This window comes from Equus asinus, chromosome 10 (assembly GCF_041296235.1).
Source record: "Equus asinus isolate D_3611 breed Donkey chromosome 10, EquAss-T2T_v2, whole genome shotgun sequence".
NCBI lineage: Eukaryota > Metazoa > Chordata > Mammalia > Perissodactyla > Equidae > Equus > Equus asinus.
In genome coordinates, this window is record NC_091799.1 from 57961172 (window position 1) to 57981742 (window position 20571).

The window sequence follows — 20571 nt, forward strand, 5'->3', positions numbered from 1 at the left end:
GAAGAAAATATAGGCAGCACACTCTTTGACATTAGTCTTAGCAGAATATTTTCAAGTACCATGTCTGAGAAGGCAAGGGAAACAAAAGAAAAAATGAACAAATGGGACTACATCAAACTAAAAAGCTTCTGCATCGCAAAGGAAACCATCAACAAAACGAAAAGACAACCTAACAATTGGAAGAAGATATTTGCAAAGCATATATCAGATAAGGGGTTAATATCCAAAGTATACAAAGAACTCACATGTGTCCACAACAAAAAAATCAACAGTCCAATTAAAAAATGGGCAAAAGATCTGAACAGAGATTTCTCCAAAGAAGATATACGAATAGCCAACAGGCCCATGAAAACATGGTCAACATCATTAACTATCAGGGAAATGCAAATCGAAACTACAATGAGATACCACCTCACTCTGGTCAGAATGGCTATAATTAACAAGACAGGAAACAAGTGTTGGAGAGGATGTGGGGAGAAGGGAACCCTCATACACTGCTGGTGGGAGTGCAAACTGGGCAGCCACTATGGAAAACAGTATGGAGGATCCCCTCCAAAATTAAGAATAGATCTACTATATGATCTTAAAAACACAAATCCATGAAGATACATGCACCCCTATGTTCATCACAGCCTTATTTACAATAGCCAAGGCTTGGAAGCAACCCAGGTCCCCATCAAGGGACGAATGGATAAAGAAGATGTGGTATATATACACAATGGAACACTACTCAGTCATAAGGAATGATGTAATCCGGCCACGTGTGACAACATGGATAGACCTTGAGGGTATTTTACTAAGTGAAACAAGTCAGAGGGAGAAAGTCAAATACCATATGATCTCACTCGTAAGTAGAAGATGAAAACAACGACAAACTAACACATAGCAACAGAGATTGGATTGGTGGTTACCAGAGAGGAAGAGGGGAGGGAGAAGGGTGAAAGGGGTGATTAGACACACATGTGTGGTGATGGATTATAATTAGTCTTTGGGTGGTGAACATGATATAATCTACACAGAATTCGAAATATATTATGATGTACATCTGAAAGTTATATAATGTTATAATTCAATGTTACTGCTATAAAAATTAAAATTAAAATTAAAAAGAACAAGTGGGCAGAGGATATGAACAGACATTTTTCCAAAAAAGATATACAGATGGCCAATAGGGATGTGAAAAGATGCTCAGCATCACTAATCATCAGGGAGATGCAAATCAAAATTACACTTAGATATCATCTTACACCTGTTAGAATGGCTATATTCACCAACACAAAAAACAGCAAATGTTGGAGAGGTTGCAGAGAAAAGGGAACCCTCATCCCCTGCTGGTGGGAATGCAAACTGGTGCAGCCGCTATGGAAAACAGTATGGAGATTTCTCAAAAAATTAAAAATAAAAATACCATTTGACTCAGCTATCCCACTACTGGGTATTTATCCAAAGAACTTGAAATCAACAATATAAAGAAACTTACACACCCCTATGTTCATTGCAGTATTATTCACAATAGCCAAGATGTGGAAGCAACTCAAGTGCCCATCGACTAATGACTGAATAAAGAAGATGTGGTGTATATATATACAAGGCAATACTTAGCCATAAAAAAGACATAATTGTCCCATTCACCACCACTTTGAGGGCATTATGTAAAGCAAAATAAGCCAGAGAGAGAAAGACAAACACCATATGATTTCACTCATACGTGGAATATAAACAAACTTACAGACAAAGAGCACAATCTAGTTCTTAGCAGGGGAAGAGGGGTGGAGGGTGGGCACACAGGGTGAAGGAGCACATTATGGTGTATGACAAACAATAATGTACAACTGAAATGTACAAATAAAAACTATAACAAACAATGTTATAAGCTAATATGACATTAAAAAATGGTGAAGATGGTAAATTTTATATTACGTATATTTTACCACAATAAATATTTTTTTAAAAACCTAAAAAAGAAATAAATGAAAAGCTTGAATGGAATGGGGATGAAGCAATGATTAGAGAAAAAAAGCAAAGAAAAGAAATGAGTGCAGAATATGAATAAGTTAAGGAAGCATATTTATGCTACATTTGCTAAATAGTCTTTCAAATACTCAAAATATCACAAGTCATAATTATCCCACCATCCTGCCCTCCCTCTATAAGTTTGTAAATAACTCAGAATAAAACTGCTCTTACCTCAAATGAGTTGTTGGGTTAGAGGATCCATTCTCAGTCCTCTGTCACCTTCACTCTGAAGTGAAGGAGATGCATTTTGGTTGTGTCTGAATAACAGAACCCAGGATTCAGGGAAGACTTTCTCACTTTGATTGTCCACTGTCACCTATCTATAAGGCCTCTAAGTGATGGGGATCCAGAAACACTGACTACATTGCTCACAGAATCCTTTACAGCTATGGCTTAGAATGACCAAAGGGTCCTCACGTGCAACCACGTAACTGTCGGTTTCTCAAAGATTCTCCTAAAAACTGTCTAACTAGGTCAAGGCTCACAGACTCTAGCTTGCTGGCAAAGATGAGGGATATTCTCTGAAAGCCAGATCTAGCATGTAGAAAGTTTTTCTAGTTCCTTTATCTTACTATCTCTTAAGAGACTGAAGTCATGGCTTTTAGTGTGGACTCAAGGCAAGTTGGAAGAGAATATATACCACTCACAAATTCTTTAGAATGTCTGTTGAACTCTTCCTATTCACTAGAATCCTCAATCTCCACACAGGACATTTCTAATTGAACACTGCCCTTGCCCTGTTCAGCTTGGCCCCACAAACTTTATACACCATCTGTAAGCTGGAATTTAGGGGACTCGATGCGTCCATCAATAGGATACTTGTACTAGAAGGTAGACATGGCTATTTATCATTGGCAATTTATGAGCCTGCCACATACTAGATGAAGGAGGAGAAAATATCAAACTCAAAAAAAGCTAGTGTTGCCCAAGGTCACAGCATGAAGGCTCAATCTTATTTCACACACACAAATCAGATCAATTGAAGATGGAAATGCATAATACATTAGACAAATAGTTTCAAACCTTGATAAAAGCAGACCTTGGAATGTGCATTAACAGCAATTTGCATCTAGTAATGTTTCATATTTGAACATTAAATGTGTTGAGGGGGAAAAGCAAATAAAAAAATATCCAATTGCTTTCTTGAAATATTGATGACAGTACAGTAAAAGTTCAGAGCAGTAATAACTCTAGGAATTATTCACCCCTACAACAGTGTCTTTTATCCTATACTTTGCCCTTGCTATTTACCTCCCTCCATTTCCCAAGTTCCACAGGAGGGATTTTTACTCTTTAAGAAGCTTTTCATCCTAAAGCATATGCAATGTTCATTCCAGACTTGAATCTGGCGATGATGTACCCTTCTGTCATCTTTTTGCTAGAGAAAATGTGGAACACCAGACTGCCAATCTAGCAATAATGTACCATGCAATATGAGAGTCACAAACTTGGAAGGAACCTCAAGTAGACATAAAAGCTTCTTGGCATTATGCATCAAGATTCATAAACATGTTCACGTCACTTTGGCCTAGAAATCTCTGTTCTGGGAATTTATCCTAAGGAAATAGTTCCAAAAGACATAAAAAGCTACACACATGAATATGCTCACTGTGGAGTGCTTTCATTCAATAAACCTTTATTAAGTGTCTATTATGTGCCAGGCACTATGCTGGCATAAAGTCTCTGCCTCAAGACATTCAGAATCAGCTGGGAATTCAGATAAGTGTACATAGAATTACGACACTTTGGGATAAATGCTAACAGGCCTGTACAGAAGCACTAGAAACACCAAAATATGCTGGAATTGAAGAGCAAAGAGAGTTATGGAGAACGTCACAAAATTTTAGGTAACGCTTTTATAATTTCTTCACAGTATTCTTTTTAAAGACACAAAGTAATGTTAAAATACTGAAAAAAAATCCCTTTATTATTATAAAAAATTCCTCAATACATTTTGAAAAATAAATATAATCAAGCAAGCATAATTGCCCTGAATAGCTCTCAGAAGCCCCCCATCTTTCTCTCCACTGTGTGTGGGAGCTGGAGTGTAGCCATCAGAGTCCTCATCGGGCACATTCCACCAGTCTATTCTCGGTCTTAGTTTTCTATTAGACACCAGGGTGTCCCTAATCAAAACTGCTGTGGAACTCTGAGTTCATTTTGCTTAAAACGCAAAACAAAATAAACAAAAAAAATTTGATCGCTCCTTTGAGAACTTTCTCTTTCAAATGACCCAGAGGAGCTTCAGAAAATTCCTGCTTTAAGACTTCACAAGGTCCTTTGCTAAATATGCTGTTCATAATGTATAGCGATTTTTTAGTATATTTAGAAATGAAAAAATTCCATAGTTTTATGGGTTCTATTGGGAAACTTTTGAAGAAGTGTAGATTGGACACACCTGGTAATATATAGTGAGAAATAATCTAAATTAAATTGGGACACGTTGCAATCTAAATAGCATGCGTGCATTTACACTTGGAGAAAGTTCTATTCCTGTTACACGCATAACTCCCAATTCAAGTCAAGACACGCTACAAGGCAGGGTGTGGGAGCTGTGGAGATGCCTCTCTCAGCGTGTTCTGTCCTGTGTCTTGTGTCACGGCTCAAGGCTTTGGTCATACTCCAGAAGTGGGCAGGGGCTTTAGAAGGATTCCTAGAGAAGGACACACCTAAATGATCTTTCCTTCAAGAATGCCTAAAGAGAACTTCAAATAATCAATGGGAAGAAGGTAAAATCAACATTTATTGAGTACCTACTTTTGCTAGGCATTGCCCTGGGTCCTGGGTTGGCAAAGTCTTTCTGTAAAGGGCCAGACAGTACATATTTTCGGCTTTGCAGGCCAGAGTCTCATGTTACAAACTACTGGATCTTGCTATTGTAGCACAAGCAGCCATAGATGATACCTGAATTAATTGGTTGTGGCTGTGTTCTAATAAAGCTTTATGTACAAAAACAGGTGGTAGGCCAGATTTGGCCTGTAGACTGTAGTCTGTCCACCCCTGACCTAAGTGATTGACAGTTTATCTTATTTAAGGCACAGAAAAGGTTTACCGGTCACTTTTCCTACATAAAGATGAGAAAACCAAGTCTCAGAGGTAAGGTGACCTACCAAGGCCACATATCTAGTTTGTTGCAGAGGCACGATTCCAAGGTCTGCCTGAATCCACAGTCTGAACTCTCTCTACTATATGAAAAGGGTCGTTTGGTTGAATACAGAGAAAAAAGAGGAATCAACCTGAGTGAAATAAAAAATAACAAGACTAAATCCTTCCTCTCATTTAACACTAACCAATGTATGCCCACCTATGACAAAACACGGAGGCCAGCAAAAACGCTGGTAAACAGGGATACAGGTGAAATACTCTTGCCAAAAAAAGCTTCTGGAATACTCAGTACTGAACTCCTTCACACCATAAGGGAAAAGGAACTGAATTCTGTATTATAATGGGTCAGATTATGGCAAAGCTATAATGTGGTCACTCTCCTAGAATTCCAATACTCCCTCAAAGGATTTTGTAAAACAACCCTATTAATATTTACACATTCAGTAATTCATTCATTCCATGCCCAGACAGCGCACTATATAAATGCTTAAAAAAATGATGTGGCACTTGTCGTTCAGAAACTTTAATAGAGTTGGAGGCAACACATGGACACTAAACAGTTAATTACCTGCTGATCTGAATTGCCACTTAAGCATGAAAAGAAACTATAGAGGTGATGTACAGTTCACTGCCTGAAACTCAAGAGAGAATAGACAATAAATATGAGTGCCCTTCTTTTCCTACTTGAACCTTATTCAAGGTTCCCAGTCTTCTTACTCCCCATGAGAGATCAAAGATTCTGTTTTCACCATTATGTCCTAATTTCGAACCTGAAGACCACAATCCAAGTCCATTCAGGTTCCAAGTTGCTTCGCAACTTGAAACTTTGGTACTTAAACATTAACGTCCTCATCTTACAGTGAGGGGGTTCAGCTAGATGTTTCTGAAGGTCTCTTCAAGTTAAGCCTTCTATGAATCAGTTTTTAAACGTGGTTTTTTTTGCTTACCTTTCAAAAAACTATCACCCTGGATGAAATTTGATGTCTATATATTTTAATCCATGATACAGGGTTCTTTAAATCGTTACAGTAAGAAAAAGTTTCAATTATTAAAACTATCTCTCTTAAAAAGCAGAAAGTGTCACTTAGAGAGTTATACAATTTATTTCTGAAAATTAAATGATGATTTTTCCCAAAGGACAGAGGAGAAAGGAAGATGTGGAGCAGATGGATTCATTGTTCCCCTATGGAGAGAAACATTTCTGCACCTTGCAAAAATATATTAATTGGCCTGCCATCTGGCAAGCCTGCTCACATACATAAGGGATAAAGTTTAGAACTTGAGGTTTAACATTTAAGCCTGTGGGGAGATGGTAATTGGAATCTTTCTCAGTTAGCATTAGTTTTGTTAAAGGGAACATTTCAAGAGAGATCTGAACACAGGTGGAGAAAAACAGAACCTAAAATATGAGACCATCCAAGGTGACATCACTGGTGTCAATGACCTCACCTTACTCTGTACACCAGTGAGCCAGTGTACTCTGTACACTCCCACATCAGGGGAGGCTGTGCACTGGCTCAGCAGCTTTCAGAGCACAGTTCTGAATGCTTCCTCACAACTTTACAGATAATCCCTTCAAGACTTTCTTGTACACTACTGATAGTTCTCAAAATTTCTGGAAATCTTACCATTGTAAAGCTGAGCATTTAAAAGAATCTCTTTAAAGGAAAAAAGCAGCTCATAAAACAGGAGATACTATAAAATATGAGTTTGTGATATGTACGGTCACATACACCCCCGAAAAAATGTGGAAGGATGATCCCAAAGTTTTAAGAGTGGTTATGTCTCACTACTTGAATTTGGGTGATTTTTTTTCTTTATAGTTTTTTTATATTTTCTCCATTCTCTATCTTGAGCATGTCTTAAGTTCAAATTTTATTTTAAAAGCTATATATGTTTCACTGAAATTAAAATATAATAAAAATAGTGGAAGGACATGACAAATTATTTTACAGAGTAAATAAGGTACATTGAATTTATCCTTTGAAAAAGGCACTGATGCCTTATCTTTTGAAAAAGGCATTATTTTGTCCTGTCTTCGCTTGCGTAGGAAAACCTCAAGATTCCTTCTGGATCTCTAAATTTATTTTCTAACAGACAGAATCTATGTTTTAAACTACATACCTTCCAAATCTTCTACCTCATGGCCCTGTTTCCTCCCCCGAAGAACAACCCCAAATTACTTTTAACCATTTCCTTCCAGTCAAATTTATTTGTCTGGTTTCTTATAACCTCTTCACCTACGCAGCATTATATATTAGTAATGAACCACGCAATTTAATTAGTTTATGCTGTCTTCCAAATATCTCATTCTGATGCATTTTCTTGGTACCTACTTGAAACTATCAACCATGTAATCAAACTAGGTGTTAATCATCTTCCTCACAAAAATGATTTTTAAAAAGGATGACACAATGTAACATGGCATCCTGGCTGGGATCCTGGAACAGACAATGGAAAAACCCGTCAAATCTTAATAAAATATGGAGCTAATATTTTAAAAAGAAGGGCAGGGGAAAACAAAACAAAACACCTTATTCTAATCCTTATTAGCATTATCAAATGATTAAAAAACATCTAATACTTTTTGAGGTAATGGAAATATTCTATATCTTAATTGTGGTGGTAGTTATATGACCATATTTGTCAAAACGCATAGAACCACACACCCAAAAAGAATGATTTTACTGTACATAAATTGTACCTCAATAAACCATATATATATAAAGCCATATATATATATATATATATATATATATATAAAACAACAAAACAAAACACACCTAGGTGCCTGGACTTTGTTTTTCTAGAGTGAGCAAATGTAAGTGGTAAACCCTATGTCAGCAGGAATCTGAAAATGAACTATATGCACCACTACAGGATCAGTAAGGATTTTGAAACGTGTGTGCATAACATATAGACCCACACGAATGCACAGGATTTTCTAAAACTCAGAAAAATAAGCCTGGGTGCAGTAGACTGTTATTCATTCAAAAGAACTGGAAGAGAGCAGCTGTTCAGAGCCACATCCTAAGTAAAACCTCAATTTTAAAAGCAAAACCCACTCAAACACCATTATAAACTGTGATGCTTTAAGATGAGGAAATTACAGGAGAATACATACACAATTTCCATTAATGGGAAAGAGAATCAGCAGGTGGTAATTTTAAAACAAAGTAAAATATACTTCTCTTTTTCACTCTCTTCCCTCAGACAGCAGGTGGCATTTCTACAGCAAAGACCAAAATTATCAGGGCTCCCTATTCCACAGATATCTTTGAGTTTTCAAGAGGCTACTATACTATAAAAATTAAGATACTAAAATCTTACTTTACAAATATTCTTTTTGATATTACAGTATTATTGGAGCTATATTTCCTTTGGAGACAGGAAAGTATAGCTAAGTTTTTATCCAGATTTACCACTTACTACTGGTGAGATTTGGGGACAATAAATTTCTCTAAGCTTCAATATTTTCATCTGTATAATAGACAGGGTTAAACGAGACAACATATACCCAACTGCCTCAACACACAGTCTCTCCTTCCTCCTCTGCCGATGTTGGTAGATATCTGACCTGTTATTACACGTTACTGTAATTATCTGTCTACATTGTTTTCTAACCCAACTAGATTGAGCTATATGAGGAGAAGGATCAAGCCACCCATATCTTTGTTTCCCAGGTGATAATTACAGCCCTGGTCACATAAAAGGTAACCAATAAATATTTGCTACATAAATGAAAAAATGATGGGATGTGATAAATCCCCAGACCCTGTCCACAGAAGTCAAACAAAGTCAAAGTAGGTTATTAGATTATCAGGTTTCAGAAGGTGATTCAGGCTCATCCACAAACCACAAAGCAGGAAAAGGATCACACAGAGATGCCTAACTCATAAACAACCCCCTTCAAGTATTTTTAAGTGTAATGAACTTCCGTTGTTCCAGAGGTTAATCACCCAGCTCTTGGCTTCTGATGTCTCTATCTTTTGGCCCAGTTCATAATTATTTGACTCCTCTTTAGTGCTTCTAAGGCAGCCAAAGAAAAGGAATTGAAAGAGGAGCTGCAGGGCATTCAGGACTGGGGGCTACCCCCTCCCAACCCACTCTCTAAGACATCTTAAGAAATTCAGTCTGTGACTAGAAGACAAAAACAAACCAAACAAAACCAAAAGCATTTTAGTTGAATAGGCCTTAACACAGAGTTTAAGATATATACACACCTGGAACTTCCCAACAAAATCCATCCATGTTGGGCCATGAATCCCCTCCAAACATATTAGTTTCTTATTAAATAGATTTGAAATCAAACCTGTTAAGAGGCTGAAGGAACAGCTACAAGCCACTGCCTGCAGGATACACCTAAAAGAATGGAAGGTTTGAAAAGCAAAAGCTGTTTCCTCGGCTCCAGGCTGGGCAGGTCACTTACATGGGAACTAGAAAACTGGCTTAAAATGAGAACTATAATCTTTCTGGAACAATAGGTCATGACGAGCTTCCTTAATGCCAAAATATGTGTTTAGAGGCGACTTCTGCTAACTGAAAGAAGGATATATATTTACTCTGGCTTGAATACAACATTTCTGAATATGTCTATCCGTGCCAAGAGTCAGAACCCTTTTCTTTACGGATTTTAAACTTGGGACCCATTCATTCCACAGAACGTTTATATTTCCTAGGAATGGCATCAAAAGTTGCATCATATTAACATCTAACCAGCTCAATTATCTGTACCTTTGGACCTCCAAATCACCCTACCTTTGGTGTAAGAAAGTAGATTAATTTTAAGGTTAAATCTCAAAAAGTAAGACAAACCACAATTTCTCTTGTTTAAAGAGTTTCCTTTAAGAAGGCATCAAATGATAAGTAATGAATCACAATTTCAGAGAAAACTGAAGTCTACCTACCAAGAGGGCATCTTGGCAATGGTGATGCTGGCAGAATGACATTAAAACCACTGAGATCCAAGAACTGGACTGAAGAGAACAGAGCTCTCATCTTGAGCCTGGATTCCTATGTTAAGAAGACTTATAAAATCCACTATTGATTTTTTGCCTTAAAAATCCTAGATTTCCAAGGCTAACTTAACTGAAATTGATGGGAGAAAAGACATTTATTGAGAAACAATGCTACATACAAATATTACAGGTCACAGTAAAAATATGGCAATTTTTATTCCTTACTAACTCTGTGGTCCAAACATCTAACCCCAAACATCAAATTCTAAAACATACAGGAAATTATAATTCATTAGCATAGAAGCTCATTTTGCAGAATCCGTAACAAGAACTGGGACACAAAGCACCCCTGAACTATCCTACACTCTACCTGATCTGCCACTGGCCATTATGACCATTTGAGATCAAAGATAAAAAATTCCTCTGCTTAGGGACCTATGGTTCATGGAAAATGCAAATTCATAATCATCCATTGAACCTGCCAAGTGAGTGTGCCTATCAGCCTTTCTGCCACCTGTCTGCCCTTTGGAGTGGTTGAGCAAGCACAGGCTAATTTTACAATGAACGGTTTTTTGGATTAGCAAATAATTTGTGTTTATCTGGATGGGTACTAGAACGGAGAATACCAAATGGATAAAATTATTCGTCACATGAAAAAAATTCTTTCTGACACGGCTTCAATATCTCCAACGGTCAGTCTCTGACCAAGGTAATCTACTTGGAAAAGTCTTTGATTTTGTTTCAAAAGTCTTGAGATTAGCCAAGTGAAAGTAATATTTTTACAGGAATTATTTCTCAAGTTCCAAGATCAACAAGCCATTCCAAATCAGACTTAAGAAATAACATTGCATAATAGTCACTTAAAGGCTATTGTTTTACAGTAACAAAGGTTTCATTTACCATATTTCCTAGAGTGCTTTATTCAGCTGGGAGTTTTTCCCACAGCAAGCATAGTTTTTTCCCCTTAACCCCTCCATACATCTGTAAAAGTAAAACCTTTAATAATTATAATTTCTAATCTAAAGATACGCATCACATAGCATTTTAAAAGATATGAATGTCAAAGGGACATAGGTGACTTTTATGCAAGCTACAGGGTCAGTGATTTTCTTCAGATTTAGTAGCTACGAAGTCTGGTAGTGGCTAGATAATATTCTAATAGTGACTCTCAAGAGAGAAATACAATAAGGTCAGAGTCAGGATCCTGAGACATCAGCATGCACTGTAATGTTTAAAATTAGACAGAAGAAAACATAGCAAAGACAGCTTAGCAAATACTCATATGGCAAAATGAGCCTGGTGAATCCACTGTTTTCCTCCCTGATTCTACGACTCTAAGAGACCTCAGCAAGTTTCACTGCTTGCTCATTGCCTCCCCCCAGGGGATTCACTCAGAACCTAATACACTGTCTCTCCAAAAGGTATCTGCAGTTTGAACTTCCATGCCAGGTTAGAAAGCTTCCAGGGACACGGAGCTGGTTCTTACCTTTGAAGAGCTGCAAGCTTAGTAAAGAACTCAGAACACAAATGGTGGTTGGCCTACTACATGTTAAGATCTGGATTTTGCCTGCACTTAGTTTCCTAAGAGATCCCAAACTAACAAAATCTGAGTCACTGATAAATGTAAGATCACAAAGTTGGCAGAACGCAGAAAGTTCAGGGTTCTATAATAAAGCAGGTATGAGGGAGCTTAAGATAGGAGAGGAAAGTTAACGACTGTCTATTCTCCTTACCAATCTATTTTACCTTCAAATGCCGACCAAAGCCTAAATTCTCTGCTTGGGCCTTTTTTCTCTGAAACAAAACAATATGATGTTTCAGTTTGATATTGGTATAATTACTATCTCTAATAAGCATGCCCAATAGCCGTTAGTGTAGCTAAAATTCCCACAGGTCCCCTCATTCTATTAATAGGGTTTAAGTCAACATTTTCAGAATTTACAGCCAAGTTCACAAGGGAACTTTCCTAATTACCAAGATAGAGGAAACAAAAATAAAGTACCATATCTACAAGTATTAACAACCATGTGAACTTTTATTTAGAGATCTCTCTAGTGACAAAAGGTGCCACATCACACAAAGCAAATTTGCTACTATATAGGCAAGACTTCTCCTGATAGAGATTGACTTTGCTTTTAATAAATGGTTTTATGCACACCTGTGCCTACTTTCATCCAGGTAGCCCCAGGACCATTTTAATATCCTGGCTCTTCTATTTAACTTTCAAAGGGATTACTCAGTTACCATGATGTCACTCCCAAATTACTAGCTTACATGTAGTAAAGACAGCTCAGATTAAAATAGCTTTCTGCATGCTCACTCATACTAGAGACGGGTGTGTGGAGGGAGGTGGGGGTTCAAGGCCTCCCGTCTTAATCTCCCTGAGAAACCAGCCATTTCCATTTCAACCAATAAAAGGAGGAATCTCCCGAATTATTCAGAAGGAGGCCCATTCCAAGCTTTCTCCTCTATGGGCCGTCTCCACACAGGAATCAAGTGATTTCTCAGCCCAAACATCTGTCAGTTTTTAGCCCAGGAGGCAGATGGTCTCTACCTGAGGCTTATGGTTCCTCTGTTTTAAAGACATTACTTAGCCTTCTGACAACAGGATATATGTGTAGAGAGAAGTAAGCAAAGCCATAAAAGCATATAATGTTCTTCTCCCTCGCTGTGAACTCACTGACACACACATCCCCCTCCCAGTGGTGACCAGTTACAGCAATGAACAGCCCAGGCTGCCCCATGGAGCATAGGCTCCATATTCTAAAGGGTTATTTTTAACAAACTTCTTTTGAAATCTACTTTTGCACTCTCACACATTTCTCTTTCTCTCTGTCATTCCTTTCTTTCTCCCTCCTTCTTCCCTCACAAAAGATCTACACTGTCAAGGGGCAAAACAAACAATCTGTAACCTCCTATTGTAAGCTTCACACTAGAGGCTAAAAGCAACCTTTCTGAAACGCACATATTCCTGCTCATGTCCTCTGTATCTCGTAAGCTTTAATGAGGTACAAGATGAACATGGAGTCTGTAGAACACGCTGCTCTGGTGTGGGGCAGCCAGGCTCTCCAGAGAAATCACTCAGAGAGCTGCTGGAAGCTCCTGGCCCAGCGTCTCAGCTTTCTCCTCTTCCTGGGGAGTATCCCTTACTAAGCTGGCGGGGAGGAGGACTCACGAGTGAGGGCCTCATGGAATAGTACCAGTGTGAGAGTAAAACTATGAGAGGACGGAAGGGCAAGCCGTGCAGTGACGGGCAGGCCTGTCCTGCCTGCAGAAAATACAGTCTAGAGCATGAAGAAAGAAAGCAGTTATGAAACAGGCCTGGGCAAAGCAAGCAGTGGGAGGAAATGGGCGCAGAGACTCAGGGAGGGGCAGAGCCTGCAGGTCAGGTGTGGAGAGGATGAGAGGAGCAGCAGCACGGAGTGCACCAGGTTTCAGCTCCCTGTGGAACAGGCTGGAGGGGAAAGGCAGGGGTACTCACAGCCCAGGCTCAGGAGGAGACAAAGTGGTGGTGGGTGGGGCTAGAGACGCTCAGAGTCAGGGATTTAAAACAAGAGAAACTCTAACTGTAAACACATTAGAAAGGAGATACTCATAAGGCGGTGGAAAGGACTCGAGCTTCCAGAGAGGTGAAAAGGAAACTGTCATTGCCTATTTGGGCAATGAAGCAGACAATAAAATGAGCAACAGTGAGTAAGGGGATATGATTCAGGAAGAGGGCTGACGGGTCAGCTGTGAATGTGCAGAGGCTAAGACGCAACGATGTGTCACAGCTGTACTTAGCTACCCACGGAGAGTGGATACCACCCATGGTCTCTAATTCCTCACTTCACTACTCTTTTCTGGCGCGTCACCACCACCCCCCCATCCCCACCCCATCACTCTGCTGCTGCTGTTCATGCTGAAGTCACCCATGACTTCCCAGGTGTCAGACACAATGCACACGTTCGTTTCATCTCTCTGTGGAGTGGCAGTGTTGACCATTCTTGGGATTTCCATGAGAACACTGTGGGCTTCCTTCCTTCTTATAAGACTGTCTCCCAACTCTCCTTTCCTGTTTCTATCTGCATCTCTGCCCACTCCTTAAATGGGCATCTTTAGTTCTCTCACAGATTAATCTAGTGTATTTCTCGGATGGTCCCAGTGATGACTCCGAAGACTATTATTTCTGGTCCAGCCTCCCTGAGTGCCCTGAACCTACACACCCAACTGCCTGCCTAGGAGCTCTTTCTTTCCTGCCTCAGAGCCTTGGTCGTTCCCAGACGCCTGCGCCCAAACTCTTGCTGCGGACAGCTCTTTCTCATCCTTTAAGTCTCCCCTCAAATATTACCTCCTCAAAAGATGTCCTCTGACCACATTATCTAAAGTAGCCCCCACACTGTTCTCTCTCTTCTCAGCTCTTGCTCACAGCCTTCAAAACACTGACCACCACTTGGCAAGTGATGTATTTAGATGCTTGTTTGTGAGGCCGGAGCACTCTTTCCTGTTCACCACTACATCCCTGGCCAGCACAGAACACTGGCGCTGCAGATACTGGCTGAATGAAGGAATAATGCTCCACGGTACTCAGTAAACAAGAGATGCTCAACCAACATGGATTAACTGAGCTTCTGGGGATAAAAGGGCAAGGACAAGTACAAGTTCTTGTGTCTTCCCCTCTCCCGCTCTTCTATGTATAGGCCGTCCTTCCATCTCCCTGGTCCCCCAAGTCAAAAACCCCATTGCCATGTAGAATCTTTCTTCATTCCTCAGAGTCAATGGCGCATCAACTTCTATCAATTTTATATTCTTAATATAAAAGGCATAATCTCACTACATTCTTTGCTCAGGCCTACAAAACCCTTTAGATAGGCTTCTGCTATAATTGATTAATTGGTTTCTAGGTCTCACACCCCCTTCTTAGACCTAAACTCCGCAGTGCTGCTAGACATGTGTCTCTCTCTCTCTGGATAAAGGCCAAACTCCACAGATACCAAGCACCTCAACTCTCCCCCTGAGCCTCATCGCCCACTACTCATCCCCTTGTTGTAATGACAGTAACGATTTTAATAGTTAGGATTTATTGAGAGTTTTTATGTGCCAGTCATTGCATTATGCATTTTATGCATATGAACACATTTTAATCTTTACAACAACCCTGAAGGTAATTTACTTATCCCTATTTTATAGGTGGAGCAACTGAAGTCCAAAGAAGTTAACTTACGCAATATCATTCGAACCCAGGTGAGCTGGCTTCAGATCAACCCTCTTAACCATCGTGCTATATTATATCACCTTTTCACACTTCACGCTTCAGCAAAACTGAGTTATGCTTCTGGTTCCCTATGCTCCAGCAATACCAAGCTACGTATAGGCCCTTGAATCTGTGTTGCCAAGGCCACTATGCCTTTGTATATGCCATTTCTTTTGTCCCTTGGGAAGGCCCTGTCCTTCTGTCTGATAAATACCAACCCATTCTTCCAAACCTCCCTAATGTGTCGCTTTCTCTATGTGGTGCCTCTCCTCTCCCTGAGACCAAAGTCTCTCTTACCCCTTCACCACTCCTACGGCTTATGTGTACCTTGTAAATACTTCTCTGTTGCCCTGGTTTACACTGATTCACTTGCATGCCTTCACTGAAGGCAATCCTATGGCTTTCAGCTTTGGGTCTCAGTGCCAAGGCACACAATAGATACTCAATAAATGTGGATTTAACTGGGCTTTCCATGAAAGGGGTGAGTACAAGTTCACTAATACTTGACATGTCAGGGCAGAAGAGAAGTGTATTCTCCATACTTTTCAAAGACATATATTCATGAGCAAAACAAAAACTCACCAAACACTACAGATCTTCTAAAGGGAAGATGCAGCATGCATAAAAATTCAATACATTCTGACAACTAGAGCAGTTAGTTTAAGATCCCTGAATGTACCTGCTGTTCATAGCAACTGCCGAGTAACATGAATTCAGCAAAACAAAACCAAACCTAAGAAAGTTTTATCCCATGGGTTCTCAGAAAAATACATTCAGAAACTTGCTCAAACTAACTGAGTCACAAACTGCCCACTGGCATGGATAAGGGTTTTACTGATGTGCGTGTCAGTGAGGTTTGAAGATCATCTCCCAAACCCAATGAAAACATCCATTTCTGACCATTAAGGTTAAAAATCAAGCATCTTCTGGATTTTCTAGGCTGCGCTCCAGCAAAACTAAAGGTGTACCTCAAAACTGAGCAGCAACATTTAAAAATCAATGATAACCCTTTCTTTACACTATGACATAGAGGAGCTAGAAGTAAAAGAGAAGCTTGATCCCTTCCCCCTAAAAGTTTTTAATCCAACAGGAAAAGAAAAGATGTTACAAACGTAAGTGGTGACATAAAGCAGGCAAACGACTCTCCATTCCAAGTTGTGAGCGGATCCTCAAGTGAATGGAATATCCACAGATCTATGAAACTTACAATCTCTTAAGCATGCAATTATTACTTCACTTTAAACCAACAAATTTTGGTTGAAATAATCTGTCCATTCAGCCTACATTTCTGTCCCTCAAAGCAGCAGGTAAATGGTTGTGTTGAGATTGCCTTGAGGAAATAAGGGAGGGGGAGAGAGGGTAAAGCCAGTTGTAAAAAACGAACCGTTTCCAACAGAACATGTGAGCTTTACAGCAAAACAGCAGACAAAGTCAGTGTGCATCCAGACAACCCAATGTGTGCCGCCGTCAAGACAAAAAAGAAGGAAGAGTACAATATATCGTCTTCAGGACACAGCACGAAGAACCCAGGCTTTCAGCTCATCAGCACCGTGTAAGAGTCTAGACTTGGAATTTAGTCTGCAGGCTCCTTTCCCCAAGAACTTAGGGAGTTATAGGCCCAGGTAGGGCTCTGAGTTGGAAGGGAAACCTTCAAGGTTTTCCCGTGATAAGGCAAACCAACAGAGCAGTGCCTGCTGAACTGGCAAGGCAGATATGATGTAGCAAACCCAAAGGCTGCCATGATGACAGTTTCCACCATGACAGAGATGTAAGGGGAGTGTCTGAAACCATCCAGTCTCTCTCTCTTTTGTCTGAGTGGTACAAACATCCTATCCCTAGGAGCTCCAAGATGCTCATTCACAGGCTCAAAGCTGGGTTTCACTCTTGGATAGATACAAGAAGCTGATACTAAAGAAAAGGTTAAGAGGAAGTCCTCTGGATTACAAGGTTAATCAGAACAAGGAGCTGGGATAAAACATGCAAAATGAATGATCGGACAAAGTCAGTGTGTAGAAAAGAAGCTAGGCTTGGGCAGGAGAGATACTCCCAGGGCTAAGGCATGTCCAGCTGTGGAAGAGGACCTTGCCTGGACACTGGGCACATCCTCCATGATGCTGGTGAAAGCAGAGGACAGCTTGGGAATGGCAAAGTCCTTTTGAAAGGACAGATTTAGGGAACCTGACCAACCAGGTAAGGAATGGGGTGAATGTGGGTCTTGGAGGAGGAGACAGGATTTACAGCAGTTAAGAGAGGTCAAGGAATGGGAAGAGTCACACTACTGTAGGCATATGCTGCACGTCCTTATGGAAGGACAAAGAGCGGGAACTGATCAGTGTATAACAGGAGACTGCAACAGCCAAGTACACTGTCCTGGAGAGGAGGACATGGCCCTTCATCTTTCCTAACCCACATAAAAACATATAAAGCAGTGTTGGCCCTTTGAGACTCATAATGAGTAGATATATGTAGATGATCTTCAGGACACATATTCCCAAACTCCGTGAATCCTGGAAATCCCCAGTAACCAACAGGCCGTGACAACCTTTCGTCTTCAAAAGGAGGGAAGAAAATCCAGCCCCCTCTCTTTTTCTCCAAACTGAAGAGATGGGTCCCTGACTTGGGGAGTGAGACAGCCCTCTCACACTCCCCTATTTTGCCAGGAAGAACCCAGGTTACCTTAGAACCTAGCTCTCTGCCAGTGTGAGCTGCTGGAGTTGGAGTGTTCTGGGCTGACTTGCTGGAAGGCCAGGGGCAAACCAGCCTGAGAATTCTGCATGCATTTGACTCTCTCAATAATACTATCAACAGGTAGGTGGGGGAGGAAAGGCTGTAACTGCTTTTCAGGTTCAGACACACGAGTGTGATGCCAGAGCAGACTTATTTTTCCAAGAAGTGGCTCCAGTGAGACTAAAGACTGTATCACAGCCAGGACACCTCCACTCAGATTAATATTTAAAGGCCCCTGACAAACTGAAAAGGTAAGAAGTTATAGGATTTACCACCATGAGGAGTAGTGGCCTTGTTCATGTATAGACAGAGTGAATCTCTTTAACTGACGAGTTGTTTGGGGGGTTTGGGGCATGAATGACACAGCTTGAACAAAAATAATCAATACGAAAAGAGAATGTCTCTGAAGGTACATAGCAGAATGAGAAACGCATAGCCATGTTATTTAAAAGGCACCAGTTTAGAATCTAACATGCTTTAGTGGCACCAACGCTGTTCAAGTCGCATTAAAATTAAGTATGACTTTAAAATCTACACATCACACATTACGTGTTTTATGTATGCGTATATGCGTGTGCATATATAAACAGGGCAGGTGAGAGTATTCTAGGACACTTCTGAAATGTAGGAAATACCACGGGAAATTTCAAAAGAAAAATTACCGTCTTCCAAAGTATTGTGCATTGATAGCTCTGCTACAAAAAGTTATCAGTATAACCCAACAGAATGAAGCACTTTCGTGTGTTCTTTAAACACCAGAGCACAGAGATTACGAAGCTCCAAATCTGATAGTCAGCATCCTGTTTACTGACTGCACTGTTGCTTTCATGCACATTCACGCATATGTGTAAGGCAAGTTTTGAAGAAAAACAAAGAATCTGTATTTATACAACTCAGAGGGTGTGCCCCTCTAAAACCACAATAATGCCACTTTCTGTGCTGGGCAGAAATGTGAAGAGAGGAGAAACACCCCCTTTAAAACCATATTCTCTCAACCCAAGCGTCAGCAACTAAATCTGAACTGCCTTTCACTTGTGGCATGAGCTTCATTTGATTTTAGAAGTCTTTTCCCCCCAATCCATTCTGTCAAATACACATTACAAAGTGAAAAGGCCAGTCCTGTATTAGAAATAAATGTCAGCAAGCCCGTAAAAAAAAAAAAAAAAAAAAAAGGCAAAGTTATGCAGACCTGTCTCTTTAAGCAGACAATACGAAACAGGCTAACTTGAGTTATCTTTGCGTTGTACATCTGCATCTCATAAAGGTCAAATATTTAATAGAGGGGAACATCTGAAAGGCTCTACAAAGAGAAGCAGAAGCCCCGAGGTCTGGGTAAATGAAATGGATAAACACGATTAGATCAAAGAGACAGACTTCCACAAACTGTCTCCTCCCCCTTCCCTTTCTCTCTCCCCCGCTGCTCACAAGTCAACGTCCCATTATCCACATTTCAAAAGAACAACTCTGGAAGCATATTCATCAGAATTACCCAGGAAATCCGCCAGGAGGAGGGACTACCTGAAACAGTGCCCCCCTGGCAGGGTATAAACTTTTCAAATTGTCACCCAATAAACAAAACCCCAGTTGCTAAGGGGGCTCCGGCAGCCAAGCGCCTGAGCAGCCCAAAGCGTTCCCTCTCCAGGCAAAGGATCCCCGCGTTTTTACCTTTGTGTCCGCCGCAGCCTGTTCCCACTCCTCAAATGAGGCAAAGTAAAGTTTGAGAGCACAGTCCAAAAATTGGGGTCAGACATATCCATTTCTTTCTCTCTTCAATTCACTGCGGGTTCAAGGCCATAAGGCCAAAACGGGGAGAGGGGGAAAAAAAGAAAAAGACAAAAAGACAAAAAGATTCCAATTATCTACTCACTCCCTCCAGAGGAAACGTGCTGTGAACTGTGACCTCAAGAACAACTTAGAGAATAACTGAGAAGTCCCCGTGCCTGCCTTTAATTAGCACACAGCCATTTCTCCAAGGTTCGGGGAAACTTATTTCCTCCTAGGTTTGCCCTCTCCTGGTCAGCCCTGGCCGGCTACAAACAGTAATTACAAGAGTTGGGCCGTGCGTTCTGCTCAAAATGCTGTCTGTGTGTGATTCAGTCCAAGGTACTTTGTCATCTGTTTGGCAGATACCATTTGCAGCTCCCGCGGGGAGGTGAGGGGAGACGACTATTTTAAGACATCGGTTCCGGGAGGCTGTTGCTTATCGGAGAAACCATTCCACATCCGAACATGCCCAGTGCTGAGTTTCCTTTTGGTATACAAACAAGGAATGGAATTTAAATAGGAAAAGCTCCTCTTCTTCTCCCTTCCTCAAAAAAAGGAAACTTAAAAGCACTTTGAGCCAAGTGGCCTGTTGGAGGACTTGAGCCGGACACCTTGGTGCAGCCTCCCCACCTCCCGCTGGAAGGGGCTGGGGCGGCGGGGACCCTTCCCTGGGCAGACACTCCCAGGAGCGGGGCCTCATGGGAAAGGGGGCAGGCGGAGACCTGTGCCGAGCCCCCGGGAGGCCGGGACTCCGAGCATCTGCTGCCT

At 40.6% G+C, this 20571-nt stretch overlaps 1 protein-coding gene across 14 annotated transcripts in view; it reads right to left on the reverse strand.

Annotated features, from left to right (window-relative positions):
• The window catches only part of MAST4 (microtubule associated serine/threonine kinase family member 4), a 575525-nt gene that overhangs the window by 150743 nt on the left and 404211 nt on the right, over positions 1 to 20571 (reverse strand). Inside the window, exon 1 of one of the 14 annotated variants that reach the window (XM_070519566.1) lies at positions 19705 to 20154. The exons of 11 other annotated variants lie outside the window; for them this stretch is intronic. In XM_070519566.1, the coding sequence (XP_070375667.1) occupies positions 19705 to 19796 (92 nt within the window). In that variant the 5' untranslated portion in view covers positions 19797 to 20154. Of the gene's footprint in view, positions 1 to 9344; positions 9490 to 19704; positions 20155 to 20571 lie in introns of those variants that run through there. 2 more of the 14 variants (XM_070519570.1, XM_070519569.1) reach the window with 2 other exon arrangements.